The sequence below is a fragment of the Sapajus apella genome, unplaced genomic scaffold (genome assembly GCF_009761245.1).
Source record: "Sapajus apella isolate SASKATOON/1434 unplaced genomic scaffold, GSC_monkey_1.0 scaffold67, whole genome shotgun sequence".
NCBI classification, from domain to species: Eukaryota; Metazoa; Chordata; class Mammalia; order Primates; family Cebidae; genus Sapajus; species Sapajus apella.
In genome coordinates, this window is record NW_022437007.1 from 11,832,929 (window position 1) to 11,848,579 (window position 15,651).

Below are 15,651 nucleotides of genomic sequence, written 5' to 3' on the forward strand. Positions count from 1 at the left end.
TGACAGTGGTGAGGTGGAAGTTAAATCATGAGGTAGTTCACAACTTATTCTATTAAAACGGGCAAAGTATATATGCAAAGCATTCTTCTGGGTATTTTGGCGGCATTATAAATAATTAAAGACACCATTCTTGACCTGAAGGAATTTACCACCTTTTTGGGTACTAAGACTCAGGCATAAGTAAGAATCCAAGTAGATTCTGAAAGAGAAGGTGATTTTTGAGGTAAGGATAAAATTGGGAAAGGAATTCATGGACAAAGGTGTGCAGGTGTGAGAGCACAGAAGGCATTCAAGTAGCCTCCACTCTGATTTGTCTAGCCTCATTACTTTTCATTCCTGATCTCTTTCACCCTACACAGGATATGTTTCCAAAATAAGGATCATGTCCTTTCCTCTTCATCTCTCCGTACCTCTTCACACTGGTCCCTTTGCCTGAGACACCAGTTCTGCCTGCCAACCTGGATAAGTCATACTCCTCATTAAAGTCCCAGTTTAAATTCCTTCTCATCTACAGCTTCCCATCGCCTATCTTATACTGTTAGTTGCTCATATATCTGTCATCCCAAACTGTCAGCTCCTTGGGTAAAGAGATGTCATTTCTTTCATCTGTATATTCCCATCATCTAGAATAATGCCTGACAGGCACTATGTGCCCTAGAAATGTTTTTTGAGGTATATTATTGCATAGTGAGTGCTGTCTTTTGACTAGATACTGGATTTGAATGTAAAGTTAAAGAGGAATGCAAAAACAAAAACAAAAAAACCAACAAGAATGTAGGAATGAATTTAACCAAGGAGGTAAATGATATGTACACTGAAAACTATAAGACATTGATGAAAAAAAATTGAAGACAACATAAATGAAAAGATGGCTTGTGTTCAGAGATTGGAAGAATATTATTAAAATGTCCATAACCCCTAAGTGATCTATATGCATTGCTATCAAAATATCAATGACATTTTTCACAGAAATAGAAAAAGCAATACTAAAATTCATATGGAACCACAAAAACTCCCAAATAGCCAAAGCAATGTTGAGCCAAAATAACAAAGCTGGAGGCATCAAACCACCGTATTTCAAAATAGACTTCAAAGCTATAGTAATCAAAACAGCACAGTACTGGCATAAAAACATAGATCATTGGTACAGAATAGAGAGCTCAGAAAAAAATCCATACATTTACAGTTGATTTTCAACAAAGATGTCAAGAGCACACAATGAGGAAAAATCAGTCTCTTCAACAAATGGTGCTAGGAAAACTGGTTATCTCCATGCAGAAGAACGAAATCAGACCTTCATCTCATACCATATATAAAAATCAACTCAAGATGGATTAAAGACTTAAATATAACATATAAAACTACAAAACCACTAGCAGAAAACATAGGGAAAAGTCTCCGTGACACTGGTCTGGGCAATGATTTTTTGAATATGAATGCAAAAGTACAGGCAACAAAAGCAAAAATGGACACATGGAATTACATCATACTAAAGAGCTGTACAGCAAAGCATCACCAAAGTGAAGAGATAACCTACAGAATGGGAGAATATTACATCTTGATAAGAGGTTAATATTCAAAATACACAAGGAACTCAAACAGCTCAATAGAATTAAAAAAAAAAAAAAAAAAGCCTGATTTTAAAATAGACAAAGTTTGGCTGGGCATGGTGGTGCATGCCTATAGTCCCAGCTACTCCAGTGGTTGAGATGGGAGAACTGCTTGAGCCCAGAGTTTGAGTTCCGTCTAGGCAACAAGGTGAGACCCCATGTCTTTTTTTTTTTTTTTTTTTTTTTTTTTTTTGAGACAGAGTCTCGCTCTGTCGCTCAGGCTGAAATGCATTGGGGCGATCTTGGCTCACTGCAGCCTCTGCCTTCTGGGTTCAAGTGATTCTCCTGCCTCAGCCTCCCTACTAGCTGGGACTACAGGTGTGCACCACCATATCCAGCTAATTTTTGTATTTTCAGTAGAGATGGGATTTCATCATGTTGGCTAGGCTGGTCTTGAACTTCTGGCCTCAGGCGATCGGCCTACCTTGGCCCCCCAGGGTGCTGGGATTACAGGCATTAGGCACTGGGCCCAGCACCCATGTCTATTTTTAAAATAAAAATAGGTTCTTTGCCTATTTTTAAAAAAATTTTAAATAGGCAAAGAACCTGAATAGACATTTACCAAAAGAAGACATACAAATGGCCAACCAGTATATCAAAAATGTAATCCCAGCACTTTGGGAGGGTGAAGTGGGTGGATCATGAGGTCAAGAGACTGAGACCATCCTGGCCAACATGGTGAAACCCCACCTCCAGTAAAAATACAAAAATTCGCTGGGTGTGGTGGTGCACGCCTGTAGTCCCAGCTACTTGGGAAGCTGAGGCTGGAACCCAGGAGGCAGAGGTTGCAGTGAGCTGAGATTGCGCCACTGCACTCCAGCCTGGCAATAGAGTGAGACTCCATCTCAAAAAAAAAAAAAAGTAGAACATCACTAATCATCAGGAATATGCAAATTAAAATCACAATGAGATAATGCCTCACACCTGTTAGAATAGCTTTTATCAAAAAGACAAAATAAAAAATTAGTGAGGTATGGTGGCACATGCCTGTGGTCCCAGCTACTTGGGGGGCTGAAGCGGGAGGATCTGGAGGTTGAGGCTCACTGCATGTTGAGGTTCATGAGCTCGCCACTGTACTCCAGGGGAAACAGAGTGAGACTCTGTCTCAAAAAAAAAAAAAAAAAAAAAAAGACAAAATATATCAAGTGTTGGCAGGGATGTGGACAGTGAACACTAGCACAGACTGGTGGGAATGTAAATTGGTACAGCCATATGGAAAGCAGTATAAAAGTTCTTCAAAAAATTAAAAATACAACTATCATATGATCCAGCAATTCCACTACTGGGTATACATCTAAAGAAAATAAAATCAAGATGTCAAAGAGTTATCTGCACCCCCGTGTTTCACTGCAGCACTGTTCACAATAGCCAAGATATGGAATCAACCTAAGTGTCCATCAACAAATAAATGAATGGATAAAGAAAACGTGGTATATATACACAACAGAATACCATTCAGCTTCAAAAAAAGAGAAAATCCTGTCATTTGTGATAATATGGGTGAACCAGAAGGACATTATGCCACGCACAGAATGACAAATACTATGTGATCTCACTTATATATGGAATCTAAAAATGTTGAATTCATAGAAACAGACAGTAAAATGGTGGATACCAGATGCTGGGGAGGGTGGGGATAAAAGGATGGGAGAGAAGTTGGTCAAAAGACAGAAACATTTAGTTAAATAAGAGGGATAGGTTCAAGAGAACTATTGTAAATCATGATGACTGTAGTTAATACATAATGGCCAGGCACGGTGGCTCATGCCAGTAATCCCAGCACTTTGGGAGGCTGAGATGGGCAGATTGTTTGAGCCCAGAAGTTTGAGACCAGCCTGGGCAACATGGAGAGACCTAATCTCTATAAAAAACAAAAACAAAAATTAGCTGGGCTTGGTAGCATGTGCTTGTGGTCCCAGTAACTTGGGAGGCTAAGGTGGGAGGATCGCCTGAGCCCAGAAGGTAGAGGCTACAATGAGCCATGATCACAGTACTGTACTCCAGCCTGGTCAGCAGAGCAAGACCCTGTTTCAACAAGAAAAAAACAAAAAACAATATATTATGTACACTTGAAAGTTGCTGAAAAAGTAGATTGTAAGTGTTCTCACTATAAAAAAAAAAGATAAATGTGAGGTAATACACGTTAGACTGATTTAGCCATTCAACAAGGTATACAGAGATCAAAACATCATGTTGTATACATTTGAAGATTAGGTCTTTGGAGAGATGATTAAATTAAGATGAGGCTGGTAAATCAGGGCCCTAATCCCATATGATCGGTGACCTTATAAGAAGAGGAAGAGACAGTAGGGGCCGAGTCACAAAGGGATGACCACGTGAGGACAAAGCAGCAAGAAGGTGGCCATCTGCAAGGACAGAGCCCTCAGAGGAAAGCCCTGGAGTTTGGACTTCTAACTCTAAAACAGTCCCAGGTTTTCAGAACCGTGAGAAAATAAATGTCTGTCATTTAAGCCACCCAGACTGTGGAATTTTGTTATGGCAGCCTTAGCAAACTAAGATAGCATGTTCGCTTCACTGATAACATCAGACATCGTACTGCATGCCAGGCACTGTTCTAAGTTCTTTACGAATGTTTACACATTTAAACACCTTTCCAGCAGTGCCAATACACCACTGTGGCTGCATTTCTCAATGGGTAGGAGCAGAGAAGACATATATACCCCCTTGTCCCTGAGGTGGGAGCTGGGGACTCAAAATCCAGACAGTTTGAGCACAGGAAACTCCTGAAAGACATGTCTCTTTTCTCAAGTGGGTGTCAGAGATGATGATGATGACGATGAATAACAATAGTAAAATCTTAGCTACCATTAATTGAGCTCTTACTGTACGCAGGCATGCACCAGGTATATTACAAGAATTCTCTCGTTTCACCTCCCACAGCAACCTTAAGATTTAGGTATTATTGCATTCCCTTTGTTTTACAGAGGAGAAAACATGGTTCAGAAAGGGTAAGCCAGTTGCCCAGCTGGTGAGAAGAATCAAAATTCTGACCCAGATCTGCCCAATTCCAGTTCTGAGTCTTTCACTGCACATGGCCTAGGAAGGTAGACTGCCATCCCTTGGCAGGAGGTGTTGGGGGTGGAAGTTTAAATGGGAAAATGAAGTTGTTCTTCATGCAAGAGGTCAGTGGGGAGCTGGCAAGTTAAGTTTTTTGAAAAGAAAAGGTACTAGGGAGAATCTAAAAGCCTTAACAACTACACGTGCAAAAACAATAGCTCTCATGCATTTAGGTCCTCTGACATGTCAGACATTCAGCTTGGAACTTAGAAGAGTTCAGAAAAGCAGATATTTTTGCATTTTTATTTCACGGACATAGAAATTGAAGTTCAAGGAAGTTGAAAGATTTGCCCTAGGCTCAAATAAGCGGTGGAACCGGAGTGGCAGACCTGGGTGCCTCCCAGTCCTGCATCCACCCAAGCTCGTCCACTCTGCTCTGGTGGAGAATCAAGCCCTGCACCCATATTGCACATCTGGCTGTGAATGTATGAGGCCTTCCATGCTCTAAACAGACAAATTACATATCATATCACAGTCTTTACCAAGATTCAGCCTGAAGCATTAACATAGAGCAGCTCTGCCCAAGAATGTTCCACAGAGCCTTCATTTCCCAAGATCTTCCATGGAAAAAGTTCTATGGTTGGAAGTTTGGATGTGCTACGTGTTATCCCTCTCCTGCCTCAGAGACCCACAATGCACATCAGCAGATTCTAAAGGTTTTAAGAAGTTCTGCAATTAAAAAAAATCCATTTCTTTCATTTAGCCTAAGGTTTCCCCAATTTATTTGAACCACAGAACTGTTTTTCTACATGTACCAGCTAATATACAGTGAGCACCCTTTTGGAGATACTGCAGTGCTAGACAGAAGAGAAAGGAAGAGAAGTCTGCTGGAGGTACTCTTTGAAACTAACTAAAATGCAGACTTTTCTCCCCTTGGGAGTTATCAAGCCACTTGCTGTTTACATTTAGTTGTTTTCTACTGAGAACATAGTTTAAAAAGAGAGAGACCATAAATCAGAGGAGGGAAGGACTACTTGCATTCCTAACTCTCTTGGCTCATCCTGCACCTTCTGGCTTCCACCCCAACCCCACCTTAACCCCATACTTTCTTCAAGTTTCCACCCCTCCTTCTCTCTTGGGGCTGCTCTCCAGCTACACACAGCTGGAGGTGACTGCAACTTGCCATGCACACTGCCCCCTCCCCCCTGCAATGTAGAAGCAATGACAAGAAGGCATCAGACACTCTGCCCACCATACAGCCTCAGCTCTGGCACAAGAAGACACTCCCAGGAAAGAGGTGCATTGAGGGGGAGGTGGAGGGATTGCCAATTTTTCCTTTAAGATTTTCAGATTATAGGTGCTATGATTTTTCTGTTTCTCTTTTAGCTTATTTTCAGCTTGTCATTTCCTACCATGAATTTGCAGTACTTGTGTCTTAAGGAGGAGGAAGAACAGAAAGGAGGGAGTAGGGAGGAGATTAGAGGAGGAGGAGAAGGAAATATCATCTCTGGAGGAGACTGCATAAGCTCGACTAACAAAATATATCAAATTTGGTAGCAATACATCTCCCAACACCTGCAGGTAGAGTTCTGGGCTGCAGGGTTGCTATTTGCAATGACACGTGCCCAGTCACCCCTTAACCAGCGCCAGCTCAGGCGTCAAGTGCAGAAGCCCTCTCCTTACCCACTCGAAAGATCAAATCATCTTCGATGGGATTCTCTTTTCGTTTTCCAGTGCTATACATGCTTGCAGGTCTTTTCACAGCTTTCTGCTTGACGTGGCCGCTGCCCGGGGACTTGACGCGCCTCTTCACACCTTCAGTGGTGGGAGACACATCAGCGGATCGGATCACTTTCAGCTTAAACGGGCTGCCTCGGATGTGCTGGTCATAGAGCCTCAGAGACAGGGTGAAGTCCCCTTCCTTCTGGACAGTGTACAAAAACTCATAGGTGCCGTTCTTGTTGTCCAGGATCTCCCCGTCTGCCACGCTCCCGTCAGGGGTGCTCAGTTCGGCGGTGAGGTAGGCGTTGCCGGTTTTGCACAGCTCACCGTCTTTGTCCTTGGTGGTGATGGTGACAGACATGGGCTGCCCGATGATGGTCTGCCGCAGCCCCTCGCCCGTGGCCACCGTCTCCGAGGCGACGGCGTTGGTGGTTAAGATCGTCCCGAGGTTGTGGATGGACTTCTTCAGCCCCTCTGTTTCCACGATGAAATCCAGCTGGTCGTTCTCCCGCGGGTGCAAGGGGAAGTCCTGGTCGGCCAGCTCGTTCAGCTTCTCGCTCATCTGCTTCTTCACGAGCAGCACCTCGGTCTCCGTGCCATGGTTGAGGGCCTGCGCTGTGAAGTTGCTGCAGCTCTTGATGCTCTCCTGCCCCTGGAGCAGAGTATCCAGCTGCGACTGGAGGACCTGCGGGAAAACCCCAGGCCTGGTGAGCGCGTCCCACAGGGCGGGGCCCAGCCCGGGGCAGTGCCCTCCCCTGGCGAGGAGGAGGCTCTGCACTCGCCCACGCAGGTGGCTCTGAGCAAGCGGTGTTTCAGTCAACCCAGGGAACCCAGTGCTAATGCAATGTCTTAAACTGCATTCCCAGTACCTTCTCAAGGTTTCCCTTCCGCCTCGCCCTGTCCCTTCCACACATGTATTTCTTGGCTCATGTGTTTTGGAGAGGGGAGAACAGAAACATGGCTACCAAGAGCATGGCAGACAAATTGCTATGCCTGACATCTGAAATATTCATTATTCAATATCTTTCCCCAGTGTCCAGGGCTTCCCCATCACCACCTGAAGGAACAGGAACTAAACAAACGAAAACTCTTCACACTCTTCACGCCTGAGTATCAGAGGCTTTTCATTCCTGTTTTGTGAACAGATATGCAGAGTTAAACAAAGGGTGCAGTCAGGGTTCCTTTAGAAGTTGACTAACAGGTTGGTGTGGGTGAGAGAGCAATTAAGAAACTATTTCACATTATAACTGAGGAAGCAAACCAATCCAGTTTAACTCTAAATCCTAAAAGCATTACATTATATTCAACCTTGCCTCTTGTCAAATTATAAACTGGTACTTAAAGTCATCGAATTTTGCTGAAAATAGCTGGATATTACATTAAGTGAAAACTATAGTTTACTATACAATAATGACACTTAAGGACCCCTTTTTGCTACCAGGAAACAATAACTAGTGCCCTTGGATATCAGGTATCTTATGTGACATCTGTGATGGTTCTGGTCTTACTTTGTGTTTGACGCCATAGTTGACTTCCAGTTCCATAAGCAGAACACTCTTGCGCACATTTAAAGTCTTCTGGAGCTCATCAAAGGTGGAATGAATGTCATCCACGATGCTGGCCTTTTGGTTGGTTAACTGATGAATGATTTCCGAAATGAACTGAAGAGCAGAATCTATTTCTGGGAGCCTGGTGGACAGTTGTTAAAGGTTGTTATTTAACATCAATCTGGAAATATTCTAAGATCTATCTACATACATTTTGTTTAAAAAAGATTTATATGCCTTTCATCATCTTTAAAAAACAATTACCAGGCTGGGCTTGGTAGCTCATGCCTGTAATCCCAGCACTTTGGGAGGTCGACGCCAGCGGATCACAAGGTCAGGATATCCAAACCATCCTGGCCAATATGGTGTAACCCCATCTCTACTAAAAAACACAAAAACTAGCTGGGTGTGGTGGTGCACGCCTGTAATCCCAGCTACTTGGGAGGCTGAGGCAGGAGAATCGCTTGAACCCAAAAGGCAGAGGTTGCAGTGAGCCGGGATCATGCCATTGCACTCCAGCCTGGTGACAGAGCAAGACTCCATCTCAAAAAAATAAAAATAAAAATAAAATAACCAGAGAACAGAATGAGTAAGATGTGACATAATTACTGCCTTAGAGAGAAGAGACTTTATCTCTTTAGAGAAATCAAAATGGTCCATTTCAAGCGACCCTCAATAGTCCAATCTTAGTAATTAATTAAGGGTATAAAGACTTGTGGATCTCTGAAAAGCCATTCTGGCCAGGTAGTTCTTTTTTGCAGGGGGCCGTCTGGTGTAATGTAGGATGTTTAACAGCATCCTGTGCTCTACTAGATGCCAATAGCTCTTCCTGCCCCGCCTCCCACCCACCTGCCCCAGCCAAAACACATAGTTATAACACCAAAAATGTCTCCAGGCATTGCCAAATGGCTGAGAATCACTATTTTAGATAGCTGTATCTTTCCCACTATCTACATAAAATACTTATCCAAACTCAGTTTTTCGAGAACGTCTCATAAGTTTCCAAGTTCTCCGAATTACTACAGAACCACCACACTTTTCTCACGACAGCTATCAGTGGAAAGATTTATTTGTCTACTTTTCTGCAGGCTGCTCATTTCCTCTCTTTGGTCTTTCTCATGTACCACTCAACCTACTCTGGTCCTTCATTTCTGTGCCAAAGAAGGAACTTGGAAGCAGGAAAACAAAGAAAATTAGCAATCACTGCTCAAGACCATTTTGCAGAGCTCAAACAGAAAGGAGCCAATCACAGCCAACAAAATGATCTGTATGTGTGTCAGGAACAGGAGGTAAGGAAGGCTCCTCAGAGAGCCTGGTCTAAGGGATGAATTTCAGAACTCTGCTGAGAGCAGATTCTTCAAGTGTACTTTAATTCATTTAATTATACTTAGGTACTGAAACAAAAATGCCACTCATAGCATAATGAGGTTGGAGTTTTACCACCAGGCAGAGGACAACCTTCATCACTCATTAGTTTATGATAACAGATCCATGATCAAAGAACTTATTTACAACACAAAGCCTGATACCTCAAGGGAAATATGAACCTACTATTGCACCTAGACAAGACGCCATGAGGCCAGGACTCAAGTACAGGCAGCCAGTTAGAGGTCTGTGGAAGGGGTCCCCCCACCTTTTGTTGACAGCGTCCAGCTGAACCTGGAGCGAGGCCTTGTGCTGCTCAACCACATCCTTGAGTGGAACTGTGGGGTGCTCCGCGTGCTCCCCCTCCGTGCACTCCCGACACATGGCAGTCTCACAGGACTGGCAGTAAAATTCCATCACCTGTGGATAACACAAGAAAAGTTCCTCGTTCTGGGCCACGGGTTGAGGGTTTACTCTACACTAAGCACTTGCCTTGCAGTCTCTCATAATTAAATGAGAGCCACCCCAGATGTTCAGCATTATCAAGTCCAGCTTCACAGGAGAAAAGGAAGGATACATTTTTATGTGATGGGTCTTAGAAGTGGAGCTGACTTCTAAGCTGCTGCCATAACCATAAAACCAGCTTTTGGGTACCCACTCCCCTAAGGCAGAACAGTATAGGGCTGTGGTGCTCAAACATTTTGATCTCAGGATCCCATAATAATCTTTAAAAATTATTGAGGACTTCAAAAGAGCTTTTGTGTATGTGGGTTATGTTTATAGATATTTCTTATATTAAAACTTGAAACTAGGCTGGGTGCAGTGGCTTATGCCTATAGTCCCAGCACTTTGGGAGGGTGAGGCTGGAGAATTACTTTAGGCCAGGAGTTCAAGACCAGCCTGGGAAACATAGTGAGACTCTGTCTCTACAAAAAATTTAAAAATTATTATTTAATCAAATTTTAAAGTATTTAAAAGTATTTAATGTATTAAAAGCAGTAATACGCCCATTAAATGTTAATGTGATAATGTAATTTATGAAAATAAATATATTGTGAATATATTTAAGAATGGCATTGTTTTCCATTTTTGTAAATATCTGCAGTGTCTGGCTTCACAGAAGATAGCTGGAGTCTTGTCTCCGCTTCTGCATTCAGTCTGTTGTGATAGCACACATCACATTACCTGTGGAAAATTACACTCTACACTCTTGATAGAATGACAGTGAAAAGGAAAATAATGTCTTCATATGATTATGAATATGGTATTGACCTTAAAGACTGCTTGAAAATGTCTTGGGACCCACAAGGGTTCCTGGACCACACTTTGAGAACTGCTACTTTTGGCTAAGAGATTTATCCAAATAAGAAGTCTGGATTGGGCAGTTTGCACCCTGGCTTCACCACTTATTTAGCTGAATGACCTTGGACAAATTTTCAGCCTCACCGTGTCTCAATTTCTGGCTCTGTCAAATGGAGACAGTGATAGTAACCTACTTCATAGGGCTGCTATGAGGAATAGGTAGGTTAGTATGCCCGAAGAACTCAGATGGCACCTGGCTTTGGTACCTAGTAAGTTCTTAATACGTTTTCGTGCTGTGAGGATGATGATAATGGTGATGATGGCATCATTTGCTTACATGAAAATAAAAAAATCTTATCCTGACAACGATGAACTGTCAGTAACAATATAATATAAAGCCAGAAAGTTAGCTTTCTTATAGAGGTATTACTGTGTTTTCTCAGATGGAAATGTTTTCCAGTTTTCAATTTTCAAAGCACTTTTAGGAGGAACTTTTTCTTGATATACAACACAATATAGAAAAGGGCATATATCTTAATGCAGCTTGATGGATTTTCACAAAGTGAAGGCAGTCACCAAATCACTTTTATTTATATACGATTTATGAAATATTCATAAGATTTTAAATTCCCGAGCCCAGGAACTCTCCCACCCAGAGCCTAGATAATATCATTCATCTAGCAGCTATTCAATAAGACTGCTGCATGACTGAATGAGAGGAGGCTCTTAGCCATGATTCCGGTGGCATGTGTAAGACCAACCAAAGGACACCTCCTTCCTCACTAAGACTCACTGTGTTATCTAGTGCTTTCTGGAGAAGATCCTCCTAGGAATAAAGCACTCAGTTTACTCATACTACATGTGTTTTGGAAACAATCTTTTCTGGTGAACCAAATTCAGATAAAAGTCCTTCAAACCATGTCCAAGATAATTTCAAGTTAGAGGTTTAGAAAGACACCCCGGCTGGAGTGCAGTAGTGAGATCTTGGCTCACCACAACTTCCGCCTCCTGGGTTCAAGCGATTCTCCTGCCTCAGCCTCCCAAGTATCTGAGATTATAGGCACCCGCCATCACACCCTGCTAATTTTTGTAATTTTAGTAGAGAGAGGTTTCACCATCTTGGCTAGGCTGGTCTCAAAGTCCTGACCTTGTGATCCACCACCCTCAGCCTCCAAAAGTGCTAGGATTACAGGCGTGAACCACTGTGCCCAGTGGCACTTTTTTTTTTGGTCATATGAAGATGTAATTTCATGTACTTTGCTCCTCTGCAGGCCTTTTAGGAACAGGCTTGAAACATCATTTGGAAGTTTCCTTTATGCATTCTCTGCTCAAAAACATTTCTCAGCTGGATGCAGTGGCTCACGCCTGTAATCCCAGCACTTTGGGAGGCCAAGGCAGGAGGATCATTTGAGGCTATGAGCTCAAGACCAGCCAGGGCACCACAGCAAAGCTCTGTCTCTACAGAAAAAATTTTTTTTAAATTAACCAGACATGGTGGCACACACCTGTAGTCCCAACTACTCAGGATGCTGAGGGAGGATGACTGTTTGAGCTTGGGAGTTAGAGATTGCAGTGAGCCATGATTGTGCTACTGCACTCCAGCCTGGGTATCAGAGCAAGGCCCTACTTCAGAAAGGAAAACAGTATTCACATTTCTCATTAAAATATGTTTTAATAAACAAATTCAAATGAAAATTCAAATATCCCACAGAAAGACTACAATACTGGTCATTTACACCTTATTTTGGTACAAGTCTGGTACAATCCAGCAGAAAGCATAGCTTATAGAAGCTGTTCCGTAATTATTTGCTGAGTGACTATATGAGCTTAGGGGTACTTCTACGGGAAGACGGTACTTTAAGTTCCATTTGGGTATTTTACCATATTGCTTGCCTTCCTGTGTTCAGGAAATAGAATTATCTAAAACTATATGCAGTGTTAGCAAATAACTTGGTAACAATATATAAGCCTCATATCATAAATATTTTGCTTATTATTTAAAAAAATTCTTAATCCTAGAGGTTTCCTGTTTTTCAAAGGGCTGGCAGAAGGCCCTTTGAAATGAGCACTCCTCACTAAATTCTGAGATTTCCTTTGGAAAAATCTCATCCCCTAGGGTTTGTGAAACATAATTCCTATGAAGGCTGAGCTTCTTTATTACTTCATGGCTTCAGCCAAAGGTGGTTTGCTTTTACAAGAACATTTTATTTCTAGATTATATATAACTAGATTAGCATTTACTAATATTTCATCTTCACGGTCAGTGTTCAGGAAGTCTCTTTAAAGCAGGTTGTCACTGTCAGCCATATGTACCAGTGAACATCCCAAAAATAGAATGTGAAAAGACTTCTTTCCTCAGGTTATGCAGGGTGCTGGGGTGAATATAAGTGTGTGGACTAAGGGAATATGCCACATTAACAGTGCTTACTCAATCCAGTGGCACTCTTCCCAAACCAATCTAGGCCAGGACTGAGTTCCCACATCTTCACTGGAAGAAGGGAGCATGGCCTCATGTCTAGAATGGGTCTGGACCAAAGGCAAATTTTACTTGGGAATCAGTGTGCATATTGTATTCAGAAGCTGCAAATACTATACCATATTTGTTGCATTTTCTGGCCTGAGTTGAAGTTCCCCAGCAGTGTAAGAAGTGAGATGACAAAGAATACTCATTGGAAGAGAGAAAAGGATGCAAAATAATATGGAGTCACCAAAAATATAAAAATTCGCAAGACCAGAGTTCATCAAGTATGAAAAATGATCAGCACCCATTACTATTATTATCCTTCTTTTTAATTCTTTTTTTTTTTTTGAGACAGAGTTTTGCTCTTATTGCCTAGGCTAGAGTGCAATGGCAGAATCTCTGCTCACCGCAACCTCTGCCTCCCAGGTTTAAGTGATTCTCCTGCCTCAGCCTCCCGAGTAGCTGGGATTACAAGCATGTGCCACACGCCTGACTAATTTTGCATTTTTAGTAGAGACAGGGTTTCTCCATGTTGGTCAAGCTGGTCTTGAACTCCCAACCTCAGGTGATCCACCAGCCTCAGCCTCCCAAAGTACTTGGATTACAGGTGTGAGCCACCACGCCCGGCCTTATTTCATATTTTTAAATGATTGCAGGGAAGTGATGTTACTAAAAACAGCAGCATAAGAAAATCTGTCATATTACTAGTTGGTAGCTAATCTACTGGAACAGACTTCAGTAGCCACATATGACAAAAAAATACAAACTTTTCAAAATTAATTCTATTGGATAATGAGTAGGACATGAAAAAATATAAAATAGTTGGTTTAGAAAAGTCACCAAACAACAACAGTGAAAACTATAATGAGCATCAACAACCCTAGGGACGGGAGAAGCTCATTTGCAGAATTGCCACATTATAATATTTTAAATGTTCAGTTTCCATTAGGAAAAAAGTAAGGCATCAAAAAAAGAGGACAAGGGTCTCAAATGGAATCAAATTAATTAATAGGCACTTTCCCTGAAGAAGACAAGATTGGACTTACTAGACTTTAAGGCTTTGATATATGCTCACAGAGCTAATGGAAAACATATATAAAGAACTATATCTCACTAAATGGAGAATATTAATATTATTTTTTAAAAGCCAAATAGAAATATTGTAGGGTTGAAAAATATAACTGTAATGAAAAATTCACTAGAAAAGTTCCACAGAAAATTCAACCAGGAAGAAGCATTAGTTAACTTGAAGATAGGGCTATTGAGATTATACAGTCTGTGGAGCAGAAAAAAAGGGGGGGAAGAAAAAGTAACAAAACCTAAGAGGCCCGTCAAGTAAACCAGATATACCTAATGAGAGTCCCAGAAGGAGAGGAAGAGAGAAAGGGAAAGAAGTAATATTTGTAAAAGTAATGGCTGGAAACTCCCCGAATTTGATAAAAAACACAAATCTACACATCCAAAAAACTTAATGAACTCCAAACAGGAAACTCAAAGAGATTCAAACCAAGAAACAGTATAATTAAACTATAAAAAGACAAAAACAAAAAGAGAATCTTGAAAGCAGCAAGAGAGAGGTGACTCATCATGTACAAGAAACACTCCATAAGCAGATTTTTTAATAGCAGATTTCTCATCAGAAACTCTGGAGGCCAGAAATCAATGGGGTAACATATTCAAAGTGCTGGAAAAAAAAAAAAACCTGACAACCAAGAATTTTATATCTGGCAAAACTATCCTTCAAATATGAAGGAAAAACTAATACACTACCAGAAATACAAAAACTGAGTGTCTGTTGCTAGTATACCTGCCCTACAAGATATGCCAGGGGATTCCTGCAAGCTGACCTGATTTGATACACTACAAAGTAACTTGAGTCCACATGAAAAAATAAGGAAAACAGGTAAAGGTCACTACATAGATAAATATAAAGGTCAGTATTAATGTATTTTTGGTTTCTAACTCCTACATTATATAAAATAAAACTGCATAAAACAGCATAATCTATCATTACAAACATATATAGATGAGCATACAACATATAAATATAAGCTAAAAGCCGGGTGCAGTGGCTCATGCCTGTAATCTTAGCACTTTGGGAGGCCAGGGCAGGCAGATCATCTGAGGTCAGGAGTTTAAGACCAGCCTGGCCAACATGGCGAAACCCCATCTTAAAAAAAAAGAAAGAAAAGAAAAAAGTATATCAGCTAAAAGAAGCAAGGAGTTTACATACTATTGAAATTATGTTGGTATTAATTTGAATTAAATGGTTATAAGCAAAAATGTTAATTATAACCCTCGGGGCAAACAATAAATAAAAATAAAAATATGTATAGTAAAAGAAATGAGAAGGGAATCAAACTGGTACACTAGAAACTATTAAACATAAAAGAAGGTAGTAATGAAGGAATAGAGGAACAAAAAGATACGCCGTACAGAAAAAAATAGTAAATGGTAAAAGGAAAGAAAGCCTTCCTTTTCAGTAATTAAGTTAACTAATTTAAATGGATTAAACTCTCCAATCAAAGGGCTAAGTGGCAATCCCAATCACTGGCAGAGTGGGTTGAAAACACAATCCAACTATATGCTCTCTATAAGAGACTCATTTTAGACCCAAAGACCCAAA

General features: G+C 41.3%; 1 protein-coding gene across 8 annotated transcripts in view; it reads right to left on the reverse strand.

Annotated features, from left to right (window-relative positions):
- The window catches only part of TRIM2 (tripartite motif containing 2), a 142,716-nt gene that overhangs the window by 31,594 nt on the left and 95,471 nt on the right, over positions 1–15,651 (reverse strand). For all 8 annotated transcript variants that reach the window (XM_032248631.1, XM_032248630.1, XM_032248632.1 and 5 more), the window contains exons 4-6: positions 9,531–9,682; positions 7,859–8,039; positions 6,312–7,035 (exon numbers count right to left, since the gene is read on the reverse strand). In XM_032248631.1, the coding sequence (XP_032104522.1) occupies positions 6,312–7,035; positions 7,859–8,039; positions 9,531–9,682 (1,057 nt within the window). The remainder of the gene's footprint in view (positions 1–6,311; positions 7,036–7,858; positions 8,040–9,530; positions 9,683–15,651) is intronic.